The sequence below is a fragment of the Hypanus sabinus genome, chromosome X2 (genome assembly GCF_030144855.1).
Source record: "Hypanus sabinus isolate sHypSab1 chromosome X2, sHypSab1.hap1, whole genome shotgun sequence".
NCBI classification, from domain to species: Eukaryota; Metazoa; Chordata; class Chondrichthyes; order Myliobatiformes; family Dasyatidae; genus Hypanus; species Hypanus sabinus.
In genome coordinates, this window is record NC_082739.1 from 18,691,712 (window position 1) to 18,719,700 (window position 27,989).

General features: G+C 42.5%; 1 protein-coding gene across 2 annotated transcripts in view; it reads right to left on the minus strand.

The window, feature by feature from the left end:
• Positions 1–9,382: 9,382 nt before the first annotated feature.
• The window catches only part of LOC132385201 (beta-galactosidase-1-like protein 2), a 90,788-nt gene continuing 72,181 nt past the window's right edge, over positions 9,383–27,989 (minus strand). For both annotated transcript variants that reach the window (XM_059957103.1, XM_059957101.1), the window contains exons 15-19: positions 25,411–25,489; positions 17,243–17,330; positions 15,531–15,642; positions 12,037–12,153; positions 9,383–11,017 (exon numbers count right to left, since the gene is read on the minus strand). In XM_059957103.1, coding sequence (XP_059813086.1) covers positions 10,934–11,017; positions 12,037–12,153; positions 15,531–15,642; positions 17,243–17,330; positions 25,411–25,489 — 480 coding nt within the window. In that variant the 3' untranslated portion in view covers positions 9,383–10,933. The remainder of the gene's footprint in view (positions 11,018–12,036; positions 12,154–15,530; positions 15,643–17,242; positions 17,331–25,410; positions 25,490–27,989) is intronic.

Sequence of the window (27,989 nt, forward strand, 5' to 3'; positions counted from 1 at the left end):
AGAACCATTGCCTCTCAGCTCCAATGACCCAGATTCAATTCTGACCTCTGGTTCTGTCTATGTGAAGTTTGCACATTCCCTGTGACTTCATTGATTTCTCTTGGGAGTTCTGTTTCCTCCCACACTCAAAGACACGTGTTGCCAGACTACAAACCCGCAAGAGAACGCAGATGCTGGAATTTGGAGGAAAAAACCTCCAGCGGGTTTTATTTTTGCCTAGGTTAGTATGCTAATTGACCTGGAGATTGTCTCTGGTGTAGAGGTAAGTGATAAAGAGTGTGGGAATTGACAGGAATGTGGAGAGAATAAAATGGTATGAGTATGGAATTAGAGTATGTGGGTGCTTTATGGTTAGTGTGGATCTAAGCTCAAGGGCCTAATTGAGCTTTTCAACTTTATAACTCAAATGCGTGGTTGGTCACACAGGATGGCTAAACAGAAAATCGGTTACTATTTCAGACTGCTGACCTTTAATTAGAACCTTGCTGAAAAACATAGAGGATCAGAGATGTTCTAAAGTAATACTGAAAACATGGCAACAGATAAAATTGAGCAGAGAAATGGTATCCGAGTAAAATGGAACACAGACTGCAATTGTACAAGAATTCAACAGTTGAAGTATATGATTTTTGATGACCAAGAGGAAGAACTAAAACTTTCCATCGAAGGACATAAGACTGAGAAGGATAAAGAGAAGTGTGGGCTAGAACAACTTTGAGAAAGAACTGATCAGGGTTCTTGGGGTGCGGACAAGACCATGCATGTGCATTACGAATGGATCTCAGGATGCAAAGAGAATAGCAATTCAAGAAATAATATCCTTCAACAATAAAGCGTAATCATTGGTGGATCCAATCCTTAAAGCTGGAATTTCATTTGTAAGACTGGAATAACAGAGCTGGAGACAATTTTTAAGAGAAAACACATAGGTCAGTGAGCAAATTTTGATCAACAGCTTATCGGAAACAAGAATGGAAACCAACAAAGGTGAGCAGAGTAAAGAAAACAAATGGAAATTCCACCACACAAAGCAGCAAACCATCTTCGTGGTGGGCATTCGTTCCTGAAAGAAAAGCTGCAGTGAACTTAACAGCAATTAGTTCTCCTCTTCTCCATAGACCTGTTGATTATTTCCAGCATTTGTAATTCAGCAACTGGAGTTATTTTGGACTTTGAGTAACTTTTCAAATTAATTGTATCCTTTCAAGGATAATGCAAGAGAACAGAAAGCCTTTTCATTATGTCATCACTAGGAATTTTATAAGAAATACACTATATACATTAAGCAAACTTTCTTAACGTATTCCCATTATACTAGAAAACATTACATTGTACATTGTTCCTTGTTAAATGAATTGGGTCATATCAAGGTTCTGCTGTACAAAAGTAATTGCTTCTATTTAAACAATAATGAACACCAGGAAAGGCATCTGCACTGGTGCATTTCTTTTCAGGAATACTGTACTTGCCATTTATACATTAAACTATTACCAAGTTTCACAAAATTTCATTAAACTTTAGAGAGGCTATGCAAAAAGGTTTAAGAGTTTTTAAAAAATTTAACATCCACAGACCATTTATTATCCGTAAAATTGCATTTGGAAATTTACTTCCCCGACATACCCTCCCCACATTAACTAATTAGTGTCATAATCAACTTCATCAACTCTTGGCAATAGAAAAGCAAGTCTGGTCTGAATTCCTGCTTTCCATTACTATCTGCTGATCATGTGGCTACAAATTGGAGGACAGGATTAGGTACGGTGTTGAAGTTTCAAAGTTGAAGCCATTGGGCTTCTCATGAGGAATTGCTGTGTGAGTAGGGCACAATAAGGGTTTCCTGCTTTAAAACCAAAGAATATACAAGGTGGGATTGGAGAAGAGAAGTGGGAGATCAAACCCACTCATCAGCAATAACCATCTAAAAAATTTAGTTACAGGTGTGCTAGTGCTCACTCATCACATAATTTTGAGAAATGTGCTTATTCCTCCTGGAGTTGATGAATTTAAATTTTTGCACATACCAGCTTGAAACGATATAAGACCACGGGGATTCCCAACCTGGGGTCAATGGACCACTTGGTTAATGGTAAGGCTCCCTGATATAAAAAGGTTGGGAACCCCTGCACAGCTAAGATGGAGAGAAAAGGAAGAAATGGATGTAGTTCAGAGACCTATGTGAAAGATAATTTAAAATGATAGAATTAAACAACATTAAGTCATAAGGTATTAATTGTGAAATGGCAGAGTAAGGACTTGCATATTGAAGACACAAGAGACTGCTGATGCCAAAATCTGGGAGGGAAGTGTCAACTGTCCATTTCCCTCCATAGATGCTTCCTGACTTGCTGAGTTCCTCCAGTGTTTTGAGTGTGCTCCAATATTTTGAATCAGAAATAATCAGCTTTCAGAATTATCAGGGCAAATTCAGCCTTAGAGACCTGAACTGGTGCAACCCCAGCCTTACAGTAATGTGGCCAACTCTGAAGTGCAACTGGAGATGAGCTACAAATGCTGACTTTACCATCCAAACAACAAACTTTTATTTTTAAATTTAGTTCTACTGCCATATCATGTTATTCACACTGAAGACTCATTAGAAATTCCCCCATTAAAGCTAAAGCTCTCATCATAGGACCCAACATTTAGAACTTCTAGCATAAATATGTGAATCATTCACGTCAGAGGGAAATTAGTTCTTATTTGACACATCATCTCCAGCAGGAGAGATGACCTCAAAAGTGCCATTAGCTTCAGTTGACCACTAGTTTGGTCTAGCAGCATATTTCTTCTTGAGGAACTATTTTAACACGCCAGCTGAAGGATTATCTTGTAAATGCATTACATTGACTGAAGGAGCTGTGGGTGACAGGAAATTAATTACATTTGAGTTCTACAAGTAATTAAGACTGGCTAACATCTTGTACCATTACAGGATGAGTATGTGGGTAGAGTGTAACATTACAGTGACTGATGTTTACACACCTCATGAGGAGCTGGAGCAGAACATGCTACAGTTAATACTGTGGTATCAAATCTAAAATGTGAAGCACAATTTTACTAGATATAATCCTCAACACTTGACAAATGAGTGTTCCTTTTATTCTCTTAGAACTATTAGAATATTGAACAAATATTTCTCTTTATACTTTCTGCTGAATTCTCTAATATGTGCCGCTTGCTACCCTGTTTAATTTATTTCTATTTATAATTTTTTAAAAATGATTAATGATTTTTTAAACAGCAAATCTGAGTAATTTTATCTTGTGATTCAAGTCTGTGCTTGAAAATACATACAGTCCATTGGCAAGGGCAGAGATGATTCCATTACTTACTGTGCTATGCCACCAAACAGAAAATCATCAAGAGATTGTAAGGCAACTGCAATTTGGATAAACATCAAATGCCAACTTTCTGCCTTTTTTTCTGTATTGCTTCATTGCTCTGGTTAAAAAAAAAAAGGGACCTGATGTAATCTGCTGCTTTCAAGGAGACATCACTGGTCAACAATCCTAAAAAAGGATCATGGCAAATCAACCATCTTTCAGTGTTTCATCAGAACAACAGAAGAAGTCAGATGGGAGAATTCACAGGAACATTTATAGCTTTTTTAAAAAATTTCTTTCCAATTGATCTGAACTGGAATTGGAATTGGCTGAATATGTAAAAGTAGCCTTCTAGTTTACACTTGTTTTCTAGGTAACAAGACTACTACATCAACTCTAATATATTGGATTTGCCTTTGCAGTATGTTTAAGCACAAAGGTCACGTTCCCTTGACCAGAGATAGAACTAACTCTGTGACAGTGCGCACCTTACGAGAGTGACACTGTGATACAGCTAGTTACTGTTTGAAAAGCATTGGAGCCAGTTTATCAACATCTTTACCTGAGGTAAGATAATTCATTAATTAGTATATCCAATATTTTCCTTACACTTTTCACTGACATGACCAGATAATTAAGGCAGAAACAAAAGCAAATTAAAACAAGGTGCAAGCAAGTATTAATTATTACTACACAGTAAACTGTACGTGAGAGAGGGGGGAAATGACTGTTGACCAATTTCAGCAGCAGTTTTCAGGGCTTGCTATCAGACAAATCAGTTTTCTGGACAGAGCTTCATAGTACTTGATGGTAAACTGCTTTTCAAGGTACCTGCATGCGAATGATGCAGAGGAATTGGCAAATAAATGCCTGACTCTCACTATGAGGAGAAGTTCACAAAACTGGGCATCATTGGAATAAAAGGAGATATAACTGAAGTATTTCAAGCCATGGTTAATGCCCAGCAGTTTTGAGTGTGAGCGTGTGAAGCAGGGAGAGCAAAAGCAGAAAATGATTTAGTTCAAAACTGAACCAAAGCCTTGCACAGTGCTGGACATGTGCAACAGGCTCCCAATTCAGGGAGAACAGGACATTGATTCCACTGAAGTTTATTCATCACAATAATCTTGCTGACCTCCTTGTTTAAAAAAAAGCAACAGAATATAGAAGGCAGGGTAATTCAAAATAGAAACTACTGAAGTAGCGTTCGCAGATCTCATGTGCTGATGCTGGCTTTAACCAGGACATTGTGTCCCCTTCACACATTCCTTTCCCCCAGTCAGGTCAAATAGATTTGCGGTATGATGGTTCTGACACCAGGATCACGGTTACCTATCAGTTTGAAAATTATTCCTGAGGAACAAGAAGTGATCTGAGAGTCTAATCCATTTACTAGTTTACCTGCCATTCCCCCTGGTGTTTCAGTGAGATGTAGAGAGAATGACAGAGAGCCCTGTCAACAGGTTTCAGCTCAAAACATCAACTGTACCTTTTTCCCCATTGATGCTGAGTTCCTCCAGAATTTTGTGTGTGTTGTAGAGAGAATGGGCTTGAATGTGAAATTTGTTTATTAAAACAAAGGTAAACTAAGTTCTATGATCCAGAATCAACTTGCAGGGCACATAATGCTTCACACCAAACTTATTCAGCTTGCAATACATCTAAAACAATCACAAAGATATACACCATGCACGACAGTTAAAAATAAGATCCACTCCCTTCACTATCATGTTCATCTCGGGGCTCATTAACTATGAGCACACATTTGCTCAGTTTCAACCACACTCAAACTCTTAGCCCTGTAGATTCATTTTTCTAAATGTGATTCACTTTGTTACACATGGGACTGATATTAACCAAGTATAGTCTGTAACCTAACATGAACTCAATAAACCTCAACTCATAATTGGACAAATAGATCCTTGCATTAATAATTTATACACAGACGCCTTGTCAAATTACAAAACAAACGTAGTTGCAAAATAAAAATTCAAAACACAGGAACACTTAGTTGGTCAAGTATCATCTGAAAAGAGAGATCATGAAATCTGAGGAAAACTGTAATTTTTTTTTTCTTCAGGAGGTACTGCTGAATACAGTATTCACATTTTCTGTTTTTATTTCAGATGCCCAGCACCTGCAGTAATTTTGTTTCCAGATTACTACAGGTGGGTCCCCAAGCCTGCAAGCTGCAGCTGAATTTGCAGCTTCTGTTGCCTTCTTGCTTCCACAGCATAGTTTTGTGATGTGCTACACAAATTGATGGAGTCAAATTTTCGATTTACTCCTAAAATGGCCCTCACATTTATGGTCGCTGTGAATTAGAATCACCATGTTAGCCTCTTACTTCTACTCCTCATCACAATTCAAACACTCAGACAAAAGCAAAATACTGCAGATGCTAAAAGTCTGAAATAAAACAGAAAAATAATGGAAATGCTTAGTAGGCCAGACAACATCTGTACAGAGAGAAACAGAGTTAATAATTACAGTTGACTGCCTTCCAACAAAACTGGGAGAATTTAATAATCAATAGGTTTGAAATTAGTGAGAAAAGTGGAAGGACATCTATAACACATTAAAGCTATATTTCTAAAGCATTTCTCTTTCCTGATTCTCAATAAACAACAATTACATCTTGGTTATTGTAAACTATAACATTTACATTTCATATGCACAATCAGTAACGGCAAACATACACTACATGTTAGTCACATTCTTGGCTGTAGTTACCAGATTCTGGTATTCAAAGAGAATAAGACAGACTCAGAGCACCAAACAAGCTGCAATAAATGAATACTACAATCATTTCCTGACACTTTCATTTTAGGAAATTTTTCTTTACACTGTTACCCTAAGTGTTCCCTGTTTTCTTTTTTATTTGAAAACACTTCAAGTTCTCACATTTCACTTTGTTACATTAGCTTTCATATTTTAAGCCAGTAACTTTCAAAACCAAACTGAGCCTCATCCTGCCATTTTCTTTAATACCACCAGGCGGCAAAATAACCATGCAGTTTTGCAGACGGGGCAAAAATACCGTCACAAATCTGTTTTTGATGCTCCACGTAAAAGCTGAAATCATGTTAGTTCTGTTGGATAAAAATTAGATTTGATTAATGCAGCAACTGCAGAGTTGTTTTAGCTGTGTGAGAAAACAAGATTACCAAATAGGCTTCAACCCTGGACTTCAGCTTGGGCTCAGTAGAGGGATTTTAAAATCTAAATGCTCAAGACATACAATGAATGCCAACTTTATTCTAAACCTGCCAGTCACACAATTCCCACTAGAAAAGGTTTCACAATTTTCCCCACACCCAGAATGCCAAAACTGCTACTTCCCTGAGCATTTTTAGGTCACACTGCTGAGAAGGCTGTCCTAATATCAGAATGATTTTTATTTCTATGTAATAAATGTATTTGATTTTTTTCTCCATAGATTGCAACATTTTCTGTCTCTGTAAGGGTTGCACTTTCTTTTGCATGTTAATGTACTGTTGATTGCACACAATTCCTCATCTCGTCATTTTAGTTTAAAAAAAACCCTAAATAAAATCTGACAAAGCAATGCTATCTGCTATAATTGTTGGCAAGCTGATTTTATGACCAATTCTTTGTAGAAAATATCACTGCATGGATTAAATATAATTAAAGCCTGGAACCCAAGTTTCTCAACATTTCAACTGATTTGAAGTAATTGTAGGAGTTTTTTAATTGTATTTATCCAAATTGTTAACGTACAAGGCAAAATGGATTGATTCACTATGATTAACTTTCACCTGCCTAGTTGCTTGCTTCCAACTAATATCAGGTTAATGAAAAAACTCTTCTCAGGCTTCAAGCCAGTTATCGATTTTAACTGGCGTTTCGATGACAAACTGCCATCTTCATCAGTGATGATGCCTGGGTAAGTCAAACCCAGTGGTACTTATACCCCTGTCATCTGTCCCTCCTGATTGGGTGAGAGCTAACCAATCAGGTGTCTGCTCTCCCGCCTTGTTTACACTCACTTTAAGTCATCTGGCGTTTACAGAATTCCCTATCAATACGGAGCAGTGTATATCAGCCAGATGGGATACATGGTGGAAACCCGCATCAAGGAATGTAGGTGTATCTGTTTGGGTTACCCGGAGAAATTAGCGGTAGCAGAACATTGCACTTGCAATGGCCATAGGATTGACTTCGATGGCACAAAGCTACTGTGCCACACTAATGGCTTTTGGGACTGCCCTGTGAAGGAAGCCATTGAAATAATGCTAGAGGAAAAGAATTTTAACAAAGACGAAGGTCCCACTCTAAGAAAGAACTAGAATTCGATTGTAAACAAGAGTGAAAACCTGATTGGATGAGGGTCAACCAATCAGGAGGGATGAACTACTGGGGTATAAATACCACTGGATTAGACTTCCCCAGGCATTATCACTGAAGAAGATGGCAGATTTCGTCATCAAAATGCCGGTTATAAAATTGATACCTGTACCCGTCTTGAAGCCCGAGAAGAGTTTATTCATCATATATGCTGGAAAAGCTCTAGATCCTTTTTTAATATCAGGTTGTTGAAATGATTCAGAATGTTCCTCTGATGGAAGATTAAAGCCTGAATCCCTTAACTGGTGGCTCAGGTTAACAAATAGCATGACACTGTTTGAGTAGAACAGTATTTGCTTCCAACTGTGGATCATGGGACAAGATACCCTACAAGTTTCATTGATCAATGTAGAACAGTTAACAGTTGGTCTTTGGATAAACAGAGCAGAAAGGGACTTTGGATCTTCCTTGCTCATAATGAGCAGTAGTTGAACCAGCTATAGAATCTAACTATATTACCAACTGGATTAGAGCGTAGCACACAACATTTTTGGAGAAAACTTCCACACTACCAGCCTGATCTGCTCTTGTCCAGTAGGAGACAAAGAACCTGAAAAGTCGAATGCCTTTTTTTGTTTTTAATAGTCAGTTTTAAGCTGTCTAGCAGCTTTCAACCTAGTCTCGATTTTCTCATCCATTGAGCAATCGATATCTGGCTCAAGCATAGTGGGAGTGGGGCGGGGAGTATAAAAAGAAATCGATCAGCTCAACACTGAGCTGTCTGCCATGATGTCTGATGCCCAAGTTTATTCACCATCCCACAATTTTCCACATGTAATAAAAAATGCACTTTTTCTCATTAATCTTCCTCAATGACAAATGAATAGATAATTACCAGTACATTAGCATCAATTTGTAATGGCTCGAGTATTCCAAGATAATAAATTTCTAGACGTCAACTAAAAAAAACCTGCTTGAAACAGACCCAGTTTATAGATGTTACTTAAAATAACTGATAGACTTTCTCTTTTTTTTAAAGCTGTAAATCATCTGAGTAAGTTCAAAAAACAAGTGACACTTCTCTTTAGTGACAGTTAATCAGTACTGTTGGACACTATGACTGGCGGCGTTGAAGATTATGACTATTAAGCTTTAGGGCTTGAGGAGAAAAATTCTGGCTTCTCCCACCTCTCCCGCTAATGAAACTGGAGGTCTAAGCTGCAGCCACTCAACTTTATTCTATACACTCTGACTTCCCTCTAAACCTGCAGCATTTGGAAACTACTATACGATGACCTTTGCCTTGGTGAATAAATTTTACATTTGAATCTGTCAGTATTAACAACCTAAATTAGCAACTTAAAGGCCGTGCCAAGTTAAAAACTACTCACAACAGTAATACCCACCAACACAGCCCATGAGAATAGATGTGGACCTCTCTGTCAAAGGTTCAAATGGTTTGTTAACTTCTTTGGTTCTGTCTGCAGAACTTATAAATAATACATGCAGAACATCAGTAATTTAGGCTTACCCATGAGCTGACCCATAAATACAACTTATTTATCTGCACAGCTGAAACCACCCTTTTTCTTCACATTCAGTATAACTTATTTCAGCATTAGGTCTCTTACAGGACCTGGAAGACACCTGATAAAGCTCAACTTTCCCTTTTGCCTCCCATCCCTATTCCAGGAACTAGGGAGAATGAGCTTGAACATTAAAACATTGACAAAACAAACAGGCAGGACAACAAGAAATCAGTGAGATTTAATTCCCTTTGACATCTGTGTTTTGTTCAATTGTGCAAGTTTACAATCTTCCATTAGTTACAGCGCTTCAAGAACATTATGGAACTTGCAGTTACAAATGTTACAGGATCTTGTTTTGATGGACCCAATATCTTCCGGTGGTAGGCATGTAAAATAACATTTAGTGAACCCCCTTAAGTCGTTAAAAGCTGCAAGGATATTAACAGCGTTAGAAAGAAAAAATAATACCAAGAAAATGAAAGGTGAGATCAAAGAACAGTATGTCTTATCAATGCAGTAGTGGAGATAGTGAGAAATGCAGCTTTTAAAGTAATCGAGAAACCATTTAAATGAAGGAAGATGCTGATCTCTGGAGAGTATGGAGGTCAGTTAGGAGAAGTTCAATGAAGCATAGGGCTTCAGATCACTGTCACAAACAAAGCTAATTGCAATTTTGATAAGGCTGATTTCATTGACATTTCTCATGATGGTAAGCATGGTGTGTTATGCCCCTTCACTGCACTGCAATCTACATCACTTTCCAATGCTTCTCCTCAATAAATCAACTTAATAGGAATTGCTCGTGCTTGATTCTGTCCTTAACTATACAATCAGTTTGAATGCAGTCACTTCTCTTTATATCTTTGGGATCAATGCTGGTTTTTGTTTTCTGGGAAGAGCCTGATATTAAAGAGCTTTCCTGGGAATGCTGCAACTACTGGATTCACATGATTTTTTTTCTTTCTGAGTTAGCTAACCAAGAACAATTAACTAGACGTGAAACAGTTCTGATCTCTCTCATATTTGATATCTACCAATGTAGTGCAAGGTGGGCTGTAAACTACTGGTGACATGGTTAGATTTATTGACTAGTTATACTGCTCATAAGCAGCTCAACTGTTACTTTATGACTTGGTTGAGTTCCCTTAATAGCAACAGGGAGAAAATCACACCATTGTTAACAAGCAAAAATAATTATCTACCTGCCAGTTGCTACAAGACCCTATGGCACTGTGCACAACTAATTCACAAGTTTAAGATGTGAGGATAGCTCCTGTATAGCACAAAAACAGTTTGCTACACAATGCTTCCTGAGAAAGCCACAAAGAATTTTAGTGCAATCACCCTGCTTTACAAATTTGTATCCAGTGAATAAAAAGTTCAGTAAAATTAATTATACCCAAACATATTAAATTGATTTTCACCAAATACTATACAAAAAAGTCTTATATTTCTTGATGTTCCACCCTAAGTTGAAACATTTATATATTTATTTCAAACAAGTTAATTCCTCAATTAAAAATCTGACGTAACATTACAAAATACATCAAAAATTTTCGTATTTACTCAGAATAACGTGAATACTTTAAAAGGTGACAATTCTGTTATATTTCTAACCAATTTAACCATAATTTGACCCAGTACATTTCAAAGAAAATTTAATTTCAATATTTAAAATGTAGTGCTGATTAGTCACAGTAACACTTTTCTCCCCTTCATCAGAATATAAAATAAGTCAGGAAGTTACCAAAAATATATTTTTGCTTGTCTTCACACATGTACACTTTGTCCAAGGTCTGGCTGGTCAACAAATTCAATTATTTTTCCAGCTTTACTCTCTTCAAATATTACAATCTAATTTGTAAAAAAAGATAAAATAGTAAAAAAAAACTGGGCAAATAAGGCAGAAGGGTGGATCGTGATGCAGACTTAAATAAAAGACTAATAAAGCATGTCACTTCTTAATGAAAAATCACCTTTGATTTTCTGTCAATAGATCCTGTGCATTAAATTTCCTTTCATTGGACAACACTTAGCAACTCCAAAGACAGGAAAGAGGATTGGTCTGTATTCAACAGCAGCCATTACTGGCTATGATTGGTTACCAACTTGGGCTCTGATAACAGAGCAAAAGCCATAAAGATGTTCCAATTTAAGGCAGCTCTTCCCACTTTTGTTTTTATTGCCCCACACAGAGAAATTTCCATTCTATTTAAAGAATATTCTTTTATTTCACCATTTATACTGCAGATATTTATATCTCAGCATTAGTTTGTACACAGCAAATCCCACAAAAGGCAAAATAAATTATCTAGACTTGGAGGGATTGGCTGAACACAGTTGTAAGTTCAACAGCTGAGAGAACATGAGATTTTTTTGCTGAGCTAGTGTCAAACACCCAAACAGGCTGCGGTTTAACAGTGAACTTGAGAGGCAATGCAGCAGCGTATCAGAATACTAGGTTAAATTGTGCTCTTTAAGTCTCTTAGCCTTCTAGCTCAAAGTGCTACCACTGAGCTAATATCTCTGGCACTGTGCTTCTTCAACACTTCCACAGGGATTAATCAAAGCCTTTTTCACAAAATGCAGAAGGTGCATGAAAATAATACAAAGTTTTTTTTTGTTTTAAAAGTTATTGTTGAAATGTTTTAGCTAAAGGGAAACTGGAATAACCTGATCACCAAATCCTCACATACTTTGAGTTCTGGGCTATTCTGCTCTAAAAACTTAAATGGCAGCGGAAGACAACAAAGTTAGAATCTTGCAATAGGTGTGAAATTTGAATCATCCAATTTCTTGCAAACATGACTCTCAACTGTCACTGCAAAAAGAATCCAACATTTTCAGAAATTGTTGCCATCAGTTTGTCTTACCTCATTGTTGCCATGCTGTATCCATGGAGCAGGCAAGTAAAGTGTCTTTTGTGGCCCTATATCCCAGTAGCGGCCCAAGTTCAATCCATTCACAAACACCACACCTTTTTCCCAGCCCTAAAATGCACATCAGCAGTACATAAGGACTCGGTTGCAGATACTTAAAAAAATGCAAACTGCTTTTGAACTAATGTTGGAGGGTAGTGAACTGAAAAGTACAGAATTACAAAACTTATGTGGCTCACCAGTACTATTTGGATTAGATGGGGGAATTACCTACTGCCCTCACCACCTTTGACTTGTCCACAATCTAAGCACACTGATGTAGTTAAATTTCCCTTGAAAAGCCTTGGCGAGACACTCAATTGCATCAGAATCACCAAAAAGGGCAAATTTGGACTGACCACACAGCATAACTCAAGTGGTGAATTCAGACATGCAAAGGCCACTCACAACAAAGAAATCCTTAACACATTTGAAGACTGGAGTCAAGAGTTATCCCACAGATTAATCCTATATTTGCCTGATATTGCAGATAAGTACACTGTGTGCTGCTCCATCACAATCCCTGGGTAGGTCCTTCCCATTTGCAGGATAGGCCCAGAAAAGAGAATGGAGCAATGGTATACAGATTGGACAGAATAACAGTGGGAGCCCTCAACATGATTCCAGATCCCATGAAGTCTCATGGCACTCGAATAAACAAGGAAACAGCCTCTTGATTCTCCCCAACCATGCTTCTTGAGCAAATATTCCTCCAATTTGAATGACATTTGGAGGAGGAGCACAGAATGTATTCTGGCTGCATGACTTTCATGTCCTTCAACAGTGACTCAGCAACATGGGTTGACAGTGCGTGGACATCGCAGATCAGTGGATGATCAGCGGAAGGAGAAAACTATAAACCTCCACAATCTATAAACTCATAGTCCATCATATCTCTCAAAGGATCACATCTGGATCAAAGGAGGACTGAAGGGCAGGTGAGGGACATCACAAAGTACGTCTTCAATTAAAGAGTCAAGCAGAACCAGCTTACAAATCATGCAACTGACAGGTAAACAAACACACGCATGAGGAATCACATCAAACCTCTGCAGTCCTGCCACAGCCAGCAGTTAATGAAAACAGCTAACAAAATGGGACATTTCTATCTACAATAATGGTGGGGCCCAGCAAAAAGGTGCAAGAGATAAAGCTCAAGCATTCACAACCATACTCAGAGGAAAGTGCTGAGAGAAAGATCTATTTTGGATTCCTTCCAAGATCTCCCCATCAACAAAGTCCTCAGCCAATTTGATTCACTCAATGTCATCTCAAGAAACAGCCAAGAGAACTCCATACTGATAAGGCTGTGGTATCAGAAAATATCCAGGTTCCAGAACTGAAGACTTGCACTGCATAACTAGCTGTTCTTCTAGCCAAGTTGTTCCAATGTAATTATAGCACTGGCATTTATTCAACAATGTAGAAATGTGCCAAGGTATGTCAGGCCCACAAAAAGCAGATCAATTCGAGCCTTATTAACTCCTATCCAATTATCGACACTAAAATCATCAGCAAAGTCATGGAAGATGTAATTGACAATGCTATCAAGCAGCATTTTCTCACCATCAGCTTCTTCATCAACTTTGGTTTCATTCTACCAGGACCACTTAGCCCCAGATTTACAATCTTGCCCAAAAAAGGCACCAAGGAGATGAATTTCAAAAGTGAGGTGTAAGAGACATGGTTGCTGACAAGTGTGGCATCAAGGAGTCCTGATATGACTGAAGACAATGGGCATCAAGGTGGACAAGTTTTCAGTAGTTAGTGCTATGCATCAAGTTGTGTTGTTGGTGGGGAAACATCTTAGCTACCCGGGCAGCACTGTAGCATAATAGTTAGCACAATTGTTTTACAGTACTAGCTGTAAGATCAGGGTTCAATTCCCACCGCCGTCTGTAAGAAATTTGTATGTTCTCCCTGTGACTATGATTCCTCCAGGTCCTCCAGTTTCCTTCCACTTTCCAAAGATGTACTGTTAGGTTTAGTAAGTTGTGGGCATGCTGGTGGTGGAATTGTGGCATACTTGTGGGCTGCCCTCAGCACAATTCTCACTGATTTGATCTGACTCAAATGATGCATTTCACTGTATGCTATGACGTACATTTGACAAATCTTTAAAGCTAATCTTTACTTCTTTCAACCCAAGGACTTAACTGTAGGAGTTCACCTCTGGAAGCATCATACCCTTCCACTGCTTTATCAATTATTTTCTTTCCATCACAAATCAGAAGTAGGGTCGTTCACTCTCAGTTGCATGATTTTCAATTCCATTTCAAATACAGCTCCCTAACAAATCAAACAATGCATGCACATGCATAGGCTCAGGAATTCATATTTCATACTAGGAACTTTCACCTGATATCAGTGATTCATTCAGATCATTCAGTGATTCTATGGGCAGTAGTACTGATCAATATCCTTTGTCAATCATGCTTCCCATCTGCTCAATAATCTCTTTGACCATCTACTATCAGGCAGAAAGTACCGTAGCATCAAGACACAAATTGTTAGGATGGGAAACAGCTTCTTTCCCCAGGCCACAAGTCTACTGAACTCCCTGCTACCTCTCAGGTCTCATCACATATGAAGCGCCAGTAGCTTTATACTGTTTACTTTTTAAACATGTATTATAAATGTACCTTATTATGTGTTAACTTATTTGTACTAATGTTACCTTCCAGCTAGCCTCCTTTTCCTCTCTCCACTTTTTTTTATTCTGGCGTCTTTCCTCTTCAGTTCTGAAGAAGGGTGTCTGCCTGAAACGTTGACTGTTTATTAATTTCCAAAGATGCCGCCTGACCTGTTGAGCCCTCCCAGCATTTTGTGTGTTGTTTTGGATTTCCAGCATCAGCAGACTTTCTCGTGTTTATTACTTGATGTGTTATGTAAAGTATATGCAAGTTATATGTACTGTGCTGTGCATCTTGGTCCAAGGAACGTTGTTTCATTTGGTAGTATACATATGGTTGAATGACAATAAACTGAAACTGAACTTTTCTCCTAGAATGCTAACTTGGACCTAACAGGTTAGACAAGTCCGCAACAACCAATACTAAGCAGGTGTTTTAATGTTACTGGCGAAACACAGACAGGAGGAATGGTATCACATTGGCTTGGCATCTTCAATAAGAATCAGAGACCAAGGTATCCTGATTTCAATATAAGGAAATGTAGGATTTGCACTTTCAGTCCAAGCAAATAGCAGAGGAGCATTACTTAGTTACTGTATAAGACACATCAAAAGATAACTTCAAATTAACTTTAATCTGAATAATGTCATCAATATACCAAAACATCTCCAAGTACCTTCACAAGTTTGAGATTTAGAAGTTGATGCTTTTTCAACTGCTTCATTCAGTCTCAAATTTCATATATAAATCAATAGTCATTCTATAACATACTATCCCAAGCAGGAAGCTATAATTAATAAAACTAATTCTCCTCACCTTGAGTTGTATAAAACTATCATAGGGCAATGACTCCAAGTAGAGTGAGCCATAGAAGAAGGCAGGAAGGACAGGTTTTTCCGGAACACGATTCAGTTTGATAGCTGAGAAACTTCAGTCCAGGGAGACAATAAAAGTGTTATTCCCAATGTTAAGAAATTAACCATTCAATGAATTTAATCCTCTCATATCAGAAACCTTGTGCAGAATTACACTGGCTGATGTCTATAGCCTAAATATTGGATGAAAATGGACCCACAAATTACTTTCTTTACAAAGTATCCGTGCATCTGGGTAATGAGTGAAAGACTAGTTGCTCTGTGAATGCTTTCATGAGTGGAAGAATCTTGAAGTAAAAGGATGAAGGGACATCCACCTAAGATGAGGAGGAATTCCTTCCTTGAAGTCTTTCATGTCTGGAAATGTCGACCCTCCGGAGATGTCATTACGTTGGGGGAGATGGGGGGGGGGGGGGAGGGAGAGGGAGAGAGAGAGAGAGAGAGAGTGAGTGAGTGAGTGAGTGAGTGAGTGAGTGAGTGAGTGAGTGAGAGAGAGAGAGAGAGAGAGAGTGAGTGTGTGTGTGTGTGTATATGTCCACATACACACACATATGCAAGGATAGCATAGCTGAGGCCAGTGAGCTCTTAATTAATCATCAAATGATAACTACGGTCTAGCCCATAATCAATTTGAATGCAATTCACAAACACTAAAGGCTCACTAAAATGGAAACTAATTGAACAGTGTGAGGAGCAAAAATATATCAACACTGATCCAGTGCAGGAGAGCAATGGCTGGCATTGAGAGGATCTGGAGGGTTTAATGTTTGTAGTGTGCAATCAAGGTAAGTCGTCAAGAAATACATAGTGCTGAATACAAAATTCATCTAAACTATATCAGTGATACAAGGAGTAATCTGTGATTTTAATTTACCTGCTGTAAAGACTGTAATAACTTCTCTGGACTATTTTAGTTCTATCTGAACTACAATTACAATCATTCTTGGGTATACTTACTTAAAAACTTATTGAAGCTATGACTTTATAAACTATGTTTCAAATTCAATAAACTGTCGACAACTAAGACAATATTAATATCCAAACACCTTTTGGTTGGTGAGATCGCTCTGCTATGGAGAGGGAAAATGGTTTTCTGCGTTTTGGAGGTGGACGTGGACTGTGGAGTTATGTCTAAATTTTTTTGTATTCTATGTTTTTCACCTGGTCTTTCTTGTTTTTTTTGTGTGTGGGGAGGGGGTTTGGGGGTCGAAGTGCCTGTTCTATTTTTGTTCTTTCTTTTGTGCAGGGAGGAGAGATTTGAGGGTTGATGACCATGCCACTTTTTTCTTTCTTGGTTTCATGGCTATCTGGAGAAGAAGAACTTTGGATGATAAATGAACTTTGTATACTTTGATGATAAATGAACCTTTGAATCTTTGGTCAGGCACCAATATTTTAAATATTTCATGTATGAAATGCTGGGCTATGATAACCTCGGGGTGGGGAACAATGAAAATTCATTATACTTAATGGAGTAAGGGGAGAAAATTCCCACTCTAAATGTTAACCTGCAGAAGCAACAACCGTCTTCATTTCACCCAACACAAATATTTCAAATACCTCCAAAAATTGTAAACCAACTTTACAACATTTGTTTTAAACACAGTGATCAGAGACAGGACAGTTGAAAGCATGATAAATATAATGCCTTACCTCTCAATAAAGTTTGTTTTCATCTCTAGGGGATAGATTATAAAGTCCTTCAAAGGCTGCTTATTGAGAAAGATATCTCCCAGAAGACCTGAAGAAACAATACTCATAAGTGATGCCAAGGGAACAGAACATCTTCAAGTGCCCACACTGTAATCAATTGATTTCATAGCAAACTTTAAAAAATGCACTTACAAAGCATCTTTATCATAGAAAGAACATTACTACATCAAAAATGGATGTCAATCCAGAGGTAATATTAACAGGATGGCTAACACCTCAAAGACGTATGCTTTAAGTAGGATCTTGACAGTAAAGATGAACTTTGAAAGGCAACACACGCAAAATGTTGGAGGAACTCAGCAGGCCAGGCAGCATTTATAGAGAAGAGTAGACAGTCAATGGTTCAGGTGGAGACCCTTCAACAGGACTGGAAAAAGTCAGAGCAAGAAGGTGGGGGGAGGAGAGGAAGAAGTACAAGGTCGTAGGTGAAAGGTGAAACTGGGGGATGTGAGAGGAATGAATTAACGTGTTGGGAAGTTGATTGGTGAGAGAAAGAGAGCTGGAGAAGGGGAAATCTAATGGGAGAGGACAGAAGACCATGGAAGAAAGGCAGAGCACCAGAGGGAGGTGATGGGCAGGTAAGGAGGTGTCAGAGGGAAACAGGAACGGGGAATGGTGAAGGGGAGGAGAGGGTGGGCAATTAGCAGAACTTCAAGAAATCGCTGCTCATGCCATCAGGTTGGAGGTGACCTAGACAGAATGTAAGGTGTCACTCCCCCAACCTTAGTGTGGCCTCTTTGTGGTAATAGCGGGCTGACAGGTTGGAATGGGAATGGGAAATAGAATTGAAATGGGTGGCCACTGGGAAACCCTGCTTTCTGTGGCAGGTGCAGCGAAGGTGCCCAATGTCGCGGACTCCCAATCTATGCTGGGTCTCATCAATGTACAGTAGGCCGCACCAGACACAGTAGATGACCCCAACAGACTCACAGTGAGGTGTCACCTCACCGGGAAGAACTGTTTGCGGCCCTGAAAGGTAGATGGTGTAGGGGCAGGTGTGGCACTTGTTCTGCTTGCAAGGACAAATGCCAAGAGGGAGATCAGTGGGGAGGGACAAGTGGACAAAGGGCAAAGGAAAGAAGGGAAAGAGGTGCTTGATGGTGGGATCACGTTGGATATGGCAGAAGTTAACGGAGAATTATGTACCGGATGTGTAGCCCTGTGGGGCGGTAGGCGACGACAAGAAGAACCTTATCCCTGGTGTGGCGGTGGGTACATGAAATGAAAGAGGTGCAGTTTGAGAGCAGCGTTGATGGTGGAGGAAGCAAAGCTCCTTTCTTTGAAGAAGGGGGGCATCTCATTATTCTGGAATGAAAAGCTTCATTCCAAGAGCAGATGCGGCAGAGACAAAGGAATTGAGAGAAGGGGATGGCATTTTTACAAGCGACAGGACAGGAAAACGCAAAAATTAAGATAGCCGTGAATTAGAATCAGAATCAGGTTTATTATCACCGGCATGTGATGTGAAATTTGTTAACTTAGCAGCAGCAGTTCAATGCAATACATAATCTAGCAGAGTGAAAAAAAATAAATAACGTAAAAATAATAACAATAATTAAACAAATTAAATCAATTACATATATTGATTAGATTTTAAAAAGCTTGCAAAGTAGAAATACTGTATATTTAAAAAAAGTGAGGTAGTGTCCAAAGAGTCAATGTCCATTTAGGAATCGGATGGCAAAAGGGAAGAAGCTCTTCCTGAATTGCTGAGTGTCTGCCTTCAGGCTTCTGTACCTCCTACCTGATGGTAACAGTGAGAAAAGAGCATGCCCTGGGTGCTGGGAGTTCCTTATTAATTGACGCTGTCTTTCTGAGACACTGCTCCCTGAAGATGTCCTGGACACTTTGTAGGCTGGCGCCCAAGATGGAGCTGACTAGATTTACAAGCTTCTGCAGCTTCTTTCGGTCCTGTGCACTAGCCCCTCCATACCAGACAGTGATGCAGCCTGTCAGAATGCTCTCTATGGTACATCTATAGAAGTTTTTGAGTGTATTTGTTGACATGCCAAATCTCTTCAAACTCCTAATAAAGTATAGCCGCTGTCTTACCTTCTTTATAACTACATCAATGTATTGGGACCAGGTTAGATCCTCAGGGATCTTGTCACCCCGGAACTTGAAGTTGCTCACTCTCTCCACTTCTGATACCTCTATGAGGATAGATATGTGTTCCTTTGTCTTACCCTTCTGGAAGTCCACAATCAGCTCTTTTGTCTTATTGACGTTGAGTGCCAGGTTGTTGCTGTGACACCAATCCACTAGATGGTGTAGCGGTGTGCTACACGCAGCGCTAAAATTACGACACGGAGTCGGTAACTGCAGTCGAAGGAAAAAACTTTATTCGAAATCTTCAGCCTCACTTTTAAGCCTCCCTCAACCTGCCCCCCGTGGCGCAGAGGCTCCAAAGCTCTGTGCTCGCAAACCCCCGTAGGCTGTCTAATTGTGAGCCGGTTCGGATGTGCCAGGAAATGGGTCGCCACATAACCACCCCCCCAGAACCGGCGATACACCCCCCAATGTCCACAGTCTGGGCCGGAACCTGCTTGGGAGGTCGGCCTCTGCGCCAAGGTGCCAGAAACTCGGCCGGTTGCGCCAGGTCCACATGGGCCGGTTTGAGGCGGTCCACCGTGAAAACCTCCTCTTTCCCTCCAACGTCCAGCACGAACGTGGACCCGTTGTTCCGGAGCACCATACACGGCCCCTCGTATGGCTGCTGCAGCAGTGGCCGATGTCCGCCCCTTCGTACAAACACAAACTTACAGTTCTGCAGGTCTTTGGGTACGCAGGTCGGGTTCCGCCCGTGCTGTGAAGTGGGTATGGGGGTCAGGTTACCGAGATTCTCGCGTAGTCTGCCCAGGACTGCTGCGGGATCTTCCTTTTGCCCCCGTGGGGCTGGTAGGAACTCCCCGGGGACGACCAGGGGCGCGCCGTATACCAACTCGGCCGACAAGGCGTGCAGGTCGTCCTTGGGCGCTGTGCGGATGCCGAGTAGGACCCAGGGAAGCTCGTCCGCCCAGTTGGCTCCTCGCAGGCAGGCCATGAGGGCCGACTTCAGGTGACGGTGGAAATGCTCCACTAGCCCGTTCGACTGTGGGTGGTAGGCAGTTGTGTGGTGCAGCTGAGTCCCCAAAAGGCTGCCCATAGCTGACCACAGGCTGGAGGTGAACTGGGCGCCTCTGTCGGAGGTAATGTGGGCCGGTAGACCAAAGCGAGATATCCAGGTGGTGATCAGGGCTCGGGCGCAAGAGACCGAGGTGGTGTCGGTGAGCGGGACCGCCTCTGGCCATCTTGTGAACCAGTCAACGATAGTCAGGAGGTGCCGCGCTCCGCACGACACTGGCAGGGGGCCCACGATATCCACATGAATGTGGTTGAAACGCCGGTGGGCGGGATGGAACTGCTGCGGTGGGGCTTTGGTGTGCCACTGCACCTTGGCCGTCTGGCAGTGCATGCACATTTTGGCCCATTCACTGACCTGTTTGCGGAGTCCGTGCCAAACGAACCTGCTGGAAACCATCCGGACAGTCGTCCGGATGGAGGGATGCGCCAAGTTATGAATGGAGTCGAAAACACGGCGCCGGGACGATGGGACGGGGCTGGCCGGTGGTGACGTCACAGAGTAGGGTCCTCTCACCCGGGCCCACGGGGAGGTCCTGGAGCTGCAAACCGGAGACTGCGGTTCTGTAACTCGGAATCTCCTCATCTGCCTGCTGTGCTTCTGCCAGTGCCTCAAAGTCTACCCCTTGGGAAAGGGCATGAACGGTAGGGCGAGAGAGCGCATCAGCCACGACATTGTCCTTACCCGAGACGTGCCGGACATCCATCGTGTATTCAGAGATGTAGGACAGGCGGCGTTGCTGGCGGGATGACCAGGGGTCGGATGCTTTCGTAAACGCAAAGGTAAGCGGTTTGTGGTCCGTGAACGCGGTGAAGTGCCGACCTTCTAGGAAGTACCTGAAATGCCGGATTGCCAGGTAGAGCGCCAACAGTTCCCGGTCGAAAGCACTGTACTTGAGCTCGGGTGGCCGCAGGTGTTTGCTGAAAAACGCCAGGGGTTGCCAGTGACCTGCGATGAGTTGCTCCAGCACCCCACCGACTGCCGTGTTAGATGCGTCCACTGTGAGGGCGGTAGGGGCATCCATTCTGGGATGCATTAGCATTGCGGCGTTCGCCAAAGCTTCCTTCATTTGAACGAAAGCGGCGGCGGACTCCTCGTCCCAGGTAATGTCCTTGCTCGGACCCGACATCAGGGCGAACAGGGGGCGCATGATCCGGGCAGCTGAAGGGGGGAAGCGGTGGTAGAAATTGACCATGCCTACGAATTCCTGAAGGCCTTTGATCGTGGAGGGTCGGGGGAAGTGGCGGACCGCATCTACCTTAGCGGGCAGAGGGGTTGCTCCGTCTTTAGTAATCCTGTGGCCCAGGAAGTCAATGGTATCGAGTCTGAACTGGCATTTAGCGGGGTTGATTGTAAGACCGTACTCACTCAGTCAGGTGCAGAGTTGACAGAGGTGGGACAGATGCTCCTGACGACTGCTGCTGGCTATGAGGATGTCGTCCAAATAGATGAACGCGAAGTCCAGGTCCCGTCCCACCGCGTCCATTAGCCGCTGGAACGTCTGTGCGGCATTCTTCAGGCCGAACGGCATGCGGAGGAACTCGAAAAGGCCAAACGGGGTGATGAGAGCCGTTTTGGGGACGTCGTCAGGATGCATCGGGATTTGATGGTACCCTCGGACGAGGTCTACCTTGGAGAAGATCCGTGCACCGTGCAGGTTTGCTGCAAAGTCCTGAATGTGCGGCACAGGGTAGCGGTCCGGTGTGGTAGCCTCGTTCAGCCTGCGGTAGTCGCCGCATGGTCTCCAGCCTCCCGTCGCTTTGGGCACCATGTGCAGTGGGGAGGCCCATGTGCTGTCGGACCGCCGGATGATCCCCAATTCCTCCATCCTCTGGAACTCCTCCTTCGCCAGTCGGAGCTTGTCTGGGGGAAGCTGCCGAGCGCAGGCGTGGAGGGGTGGTCCCTGGGTCAGGATGTGGTGCTGTACGCCGTGTCGGGGCATGGCTGCTGTGAACTGCGGTGCCAGAACCGATGGGAAATCCGCCAAGACCCTGGTGAAGTCGTTGTTGGACAGCGTGATGGAGCCGAGGTGAGGGGCTGGCAACTGGGCTGCACCCAGGGAGAACGTCTGAAAGGTCTCGGCGTGTACCAGTCTCTTCCTGGGCAGGTCGACCAGTAGGCTGTGAGCCCGCAAAAAATCCGCACCCAGAAGCGTTTGGGCTACGGCGGCCAGTGTAAAGTCCCACGTGAACTGGCTGGAGCCGAACTGTAGCTGCACCTGACGGGTGCCATAGGTCCTTACTGTGCTGCCGTTCACAGCCCTCAGGGGGGGACCCGGTGCCCTGCTGCGGGTGTCGTAACTCGTCGGAGGTAAAACGCTGATCTCGGCACCAGTATCGATCAAAAACCGGCGTCCCGACCTTCTATCCCACACATACAGGAGGCTATCCCGATGGCCAGCCGCCGTAGCCATCAGCGGCGGCTGGCCCTGGCGTCTCCTGGGAACTTGCAGGGCGGGCGACAACGGCGGGCTTCTGCGCCCCACCGCTGGTGGTAGAAGCACCAGTGTTCATTGGGCCGGGGGTTGGCGGGCTCTGCGGCCGGGCCTGGACTGGTTTGCTGCTGGGAGCGTGGCTGGGAGATCCGTGCGATGGACGCCCCGCTCACCTTTTCGGCGTTCCACAGCAAGTCCGCCCGGGCTGCCACCTTCCAGGGGTCACTGAAATCCGCGTCGGACAGCAGCAGGCGTATGTCCTCGGGCAGCTGCTCCAGGAATGCCTGCTCAAACATGAGGGAGGGCTTGTGTCCTCCAGCCAGAGACAATATCTCATTCAATAAAGCCGATGGAGGTCTGTCGCCCAAGCCATCCAGGTGCAGTAAATGGGCAGCCCGCTCGCGCTGTGAGAGTCCGAAAGTCCTGAGGAGCAGGGCTTTGAATTCCGTGTACTTGCCGTCTACCGGGGGCAACTGTACGAACTCCGCTACCTGGGCCGCTGTGTCCTGGTCGAGGGAGCTCACCACGTAGTAGTGGCGGGTGTCTTCTGAGGTGATCTGGCGAACGTGGAATTGGGCTTCGGCTTGCTGGAACCATATGTTCGGTCGCTGTGTCCAGAAACCCGGCAGTTTCAACGAAACCGCATGAACAGAGGCGGCGTCGGTCATTTCTGGTCCAAAAATCGTTTGGACCGTCGGGGTCACCAATTGTAGCGGTGTGCTACATGCAGCGCTAAAATTACGACACGGAGTCGGTAACTGCAGTCGAAGGAAAAACTTTATTCGAAATCTTCAGCCTCACTTTTAAGCCTCCCTCAACCTGCCCCCCGTGGCGCAGAGGCTCCAAAGCTCTGTGCTCGCAAACCCCCGTAGGCTATCTAATTGTGAGCCGGTTCGGATGTGCTAGGAAATGGGTCGCCACAATGGCATATTTTGCTCCTGTAACCCTCTCATCACCATCTGAGATTCTAGCAACAATGGTTGTATCATCAGCAAATTTATAGATGGTATTTGAGCTATGCCTAGCCACACAGACATGTGTATATCGACAGTAGAGCAGTGGACTAAGCACACACCCCTGAGGTGCACCAGTGTTGATCATCAGCGAGGAGGGGAGGATATGTTATCACCAATCCACACAATTGCAGAGGGAGGTACAGAGGCCCAGGTTCTGCAGCTTCTCAATCAGGGTTGTGGGAATGATGGTATTAAATGCTGAGCTATAGTCGATGAACAGCATCCTGACATAGGTGTTTGTGTTGTCCAGGTGGTCTAAAGCCATGTGAAAAGCCATTGAGATTGCGTCTGCCATTGACCTATTGCGGCAATAGGCAAATTGCAATGGTCCAGGTCCTTGCTGAGGCAGGAGTTCAGTCTAGTCATGACCAACCTCTCAAAGCATTTCATCACCGTCGATGTAGTGCTACCAGGTGATAGTCATTAAGGCAGCCCACGTTATTCTTCTTAAGCTTGTGGTATAATGGTTGCCTTTTCGAAGCAAATGGGGACTTCTGCCCATAGCAGAGAAAGGTTGAAAATGTCCTTTAATACTCCCACTAGTTGGTTTGGCACAGGTTTTCAGAGCCCTACCAGGTACTCCATCGGGACCTTCCATCTTGCGAGGGTTCAGTCTTTAAAGACAGCCTAACATCGGCCTCTGAGACAGAGATCTCAGGGTCATCAGGTGTAGCAGGGATCTTCACAGCTGTAGTTGTGTTCTCCTTTTCAAAGCGTGCATAGAAGGTGTTAAGTTCATCTGGTAGTGAAGCATCGCTGCCATTCATGTTTCACTTTGTTGGAAGTAATGTCTTGCAGACCCTGCCAGAGTCGCCATGCATCCGATGTTGCCTCCAACCTCATCCGAAATTGTCTCTTCACCCTTGAAATAGCCCTCCACAAATCATACCTGGTTTTCTGGTACAGTGCTGAGTCAGTAGGTTTATAAAAGATATCAGTGGATAGACAGAGATGGAGCCAGAGAGATTGAGAAAAGTGAGAGAGGTGTCAGAAATGGACAAAGTAAATTTGAGAGTAGGGTGGAAGTTGGAAGCAAAGTTGATGAAGTCGCTGAACTCTGCACTGGTGCAGGAAGCAGCACCGAAGCAGACGTCAATGTAGCATAGGAAGACTTGGGGAGTGATAATGGTCAAACACGAGGCCTTGAAGTTCAGATGGGTTAAAAACTAAATATTTTGCAAGTGATCACGTGAAGTACTCTGTTAACTACCTTAGCTGAAAATAACAATTTATCCTTCTAATACCACCTCGAGCAAACTGAGGCTTGCTCATCCAATTGAAAAATGACCCTCTGGTGCATAACAAGACAGTTATTATCAGAGGGAAAGTCTTCTCATGTCTGAAATTAAATCTAGATAACAATCTAGTTATCTGAGCCCATCAGATATTTGTATTTTTGTTAAACTGCACGATTCTTCTTGGTAGTTAGATTTTATATGTGGGAATTAAAAAGAAATTAATGGAATAGCTTAGGGAATTAGTACATTGTAACCAAGTGCTACACAACACTATGTTGTCAATCGTTTTAGCAAATTACCTTTACGTTGTTCATCAATTTTTATGCCATAGTTCACTCTACCACGGTTTTCCACCAAAAGGCTTAAATTTTGTTTACCCTTGAAGAAAAATAATCCAGTTTTAATAAAGAAACAAGAAAATTTCACAATAAAATTAATTTCTGAAATCATTATGTAAAGTAACTGGGCAATATTAATCTTATTGCAAATTACAATGGAAATAAGCAATTAAAAAAGGGATAATATAAAGCAGGCATAACAGCAATTTAAAAATCACAGAATAGAAGTGGTATATTTCCACAAATGGCCAATTACAACAATAAGACATGTGACCAAATCTCACATTGCTGGAGCTCCACATGCAGATGGAGGAATTGTGGCTTTGGTTTAGCAATAAGACATAGGAGCAGAATTTAGACCTCCGAGGCCACTTTGCTATTTGATCATGCCTGATTTATTTTCCCTCTCAACCCCACTCGTTTGCCTCCTTTCTCACCCCACGAGCTTACATATACACATATCTTTTATCTATAAATATATTTTATTCTGAGGCCCTCTGGTCTTAAGACTACCTCACTACCTGAAACATCCTCTCCACATTTACTCTATCTAGGCCTTTCAATTTTTCCACATGATGTCCACATTTCAAATGTTCTTAAGACTAGGATTTTCCAAAGCCAGCTGGCTGTGTAGAAGGGTCATTCTGTTTTGGGGGTCTCACCACAGTGGGCCAAAATGAAATTCTTAATATAATTAGCTAATGTAGGCATCTCAGACTGGGTTTATTGTAAATCATTTACCTTCTACCAAGATCGTCAAATTAAACACACCACTTGCAAAGTTAGGTGATGCATTTAGCTATAAGGTGTTAGAATCTTCTGCTTCAAATTATTCCCTACGCCAGCCTTCCACTTTGGTCATAATGTGCAATGCCAATGTTTTTGTTTTAAGTCTGAATCCAATTGAAGGTTCCACTAAACAAACAGAGCCCATTCATTCAATTCCAATTACAATGCATGAGTTTACATAAAGATTATATGTTTCAGTTTTTATGTCCTTTGAGATATCAAATATTTCACAACCTACATTCTGGACTTCTTTCAGTGTTACTCTTGAATTTACCATCATAACTGCATCTAAATCATAAGTTGTGCTCCAAATCTTCCTCTTGTGTCAGAGCATAATCTAAGCAAATATTAAAATACAGTACAAAGTACTTCATTGGTTGAGATAGACCAACTTTTAGATGAGAGTAAATCATGTTCAGCTGTTGGAAAAGAACACAACAATTAAAAACACAACAGACGGACAAAGGACAAAATTCACAAATAGGGACAGGGACAGGCACAGAGAGATCAGAGAATATTCATGCAGAGACAAATGAAATGACATAGCAACATTAAGAAAGCATAATGGAGAAAACAAAGCATAAAAATACAAGAACAAGAGAGATTTGACGCACCTTATTTCAGCCACAACTGATTCTTCTGCCTAGTGCTGGGCATTGGACCCCAGGAAAAATGTGAAGACCATTGAGGTAGTGCTGAATCGGGGCAGGGATGAGGGGCTCTGTTTCATCTCCTGCTGATCTGCATTATCAAACAAGGGAAAATCTGCAAGTGCTGGAAATCCGAGCAGCACACACAAAATGCTGTAGGGTTTATGGAAAAGAGTACAGTCAACACTTCAGGCCAAAACCCTTCGGCAGGTCTGGAGATAAAAGCTGAGGAATAGATTCAAAAGGTGGGTGGGTGGGGGGGGAGAAGTTGAACTTGTCGACTTCATCCACTTCACCTCCAACCTTGCCCTCAAATTTACCTGGCCCATTCCAAACACCTCCCTCCCCTTTCTCGATCTCACTGTCTCTATCTCCAGAGACAGCTTATCTACTGATGTCTATTATAAACCCAGAGACTCTCACAGCTACCTGTTATTTGTAAAAACGCCATCCCCTTCTCTCAATTCCTCTGTCTCTGCCGCATCTGTTCTCAGGATGAGGCTTTTCATTCTAGAACAAAGGAGATGCCCTCGGTTTTTCAAAGAAAGGGGCTTCCCTTCCTCCACTATCAATGCTGCCCACAACTGCATCTTTTCCATTTCACGCATGTCTGGTCTTACCCCACCCTCCCACCATCTTACCAGGGCTAGGGTTCCTCTTGTCCTCACCTACCAACCCACCAGCCTCTGCATCCAGCACACAATTCTCTGAAACTTCCGCCACCTCCAATGGGATCCCACCACCAAGCACATCTTTCCCTCCCACCCCATTTTCTGCTTTCCACAGGGATCACTACCTTCATGACTCCCTTGTCCATCTGTCCCTCCCCACTGATCTCCCTCCTAGTACTTATCCTTGCAAACAGAACAAGTGCTACACCTGCTCGTACACCTCCTCCCTCACTGCAATTCAGGGCCCCAAACAGTCCTTCCAGGGACAATTCATCTGTGAGTCTGCTGGGGTCATTTACTGTATCCGGTGCTCCTGGTGTGGCCTCCTGTATATTGGCGAGACCCAACATAGATTGGGAGATCACTTTGCCGAGCACCTACGCTCCATCGGCCAGAAATAGCCGAATCCCCCAATGGCCACCCATTTTAA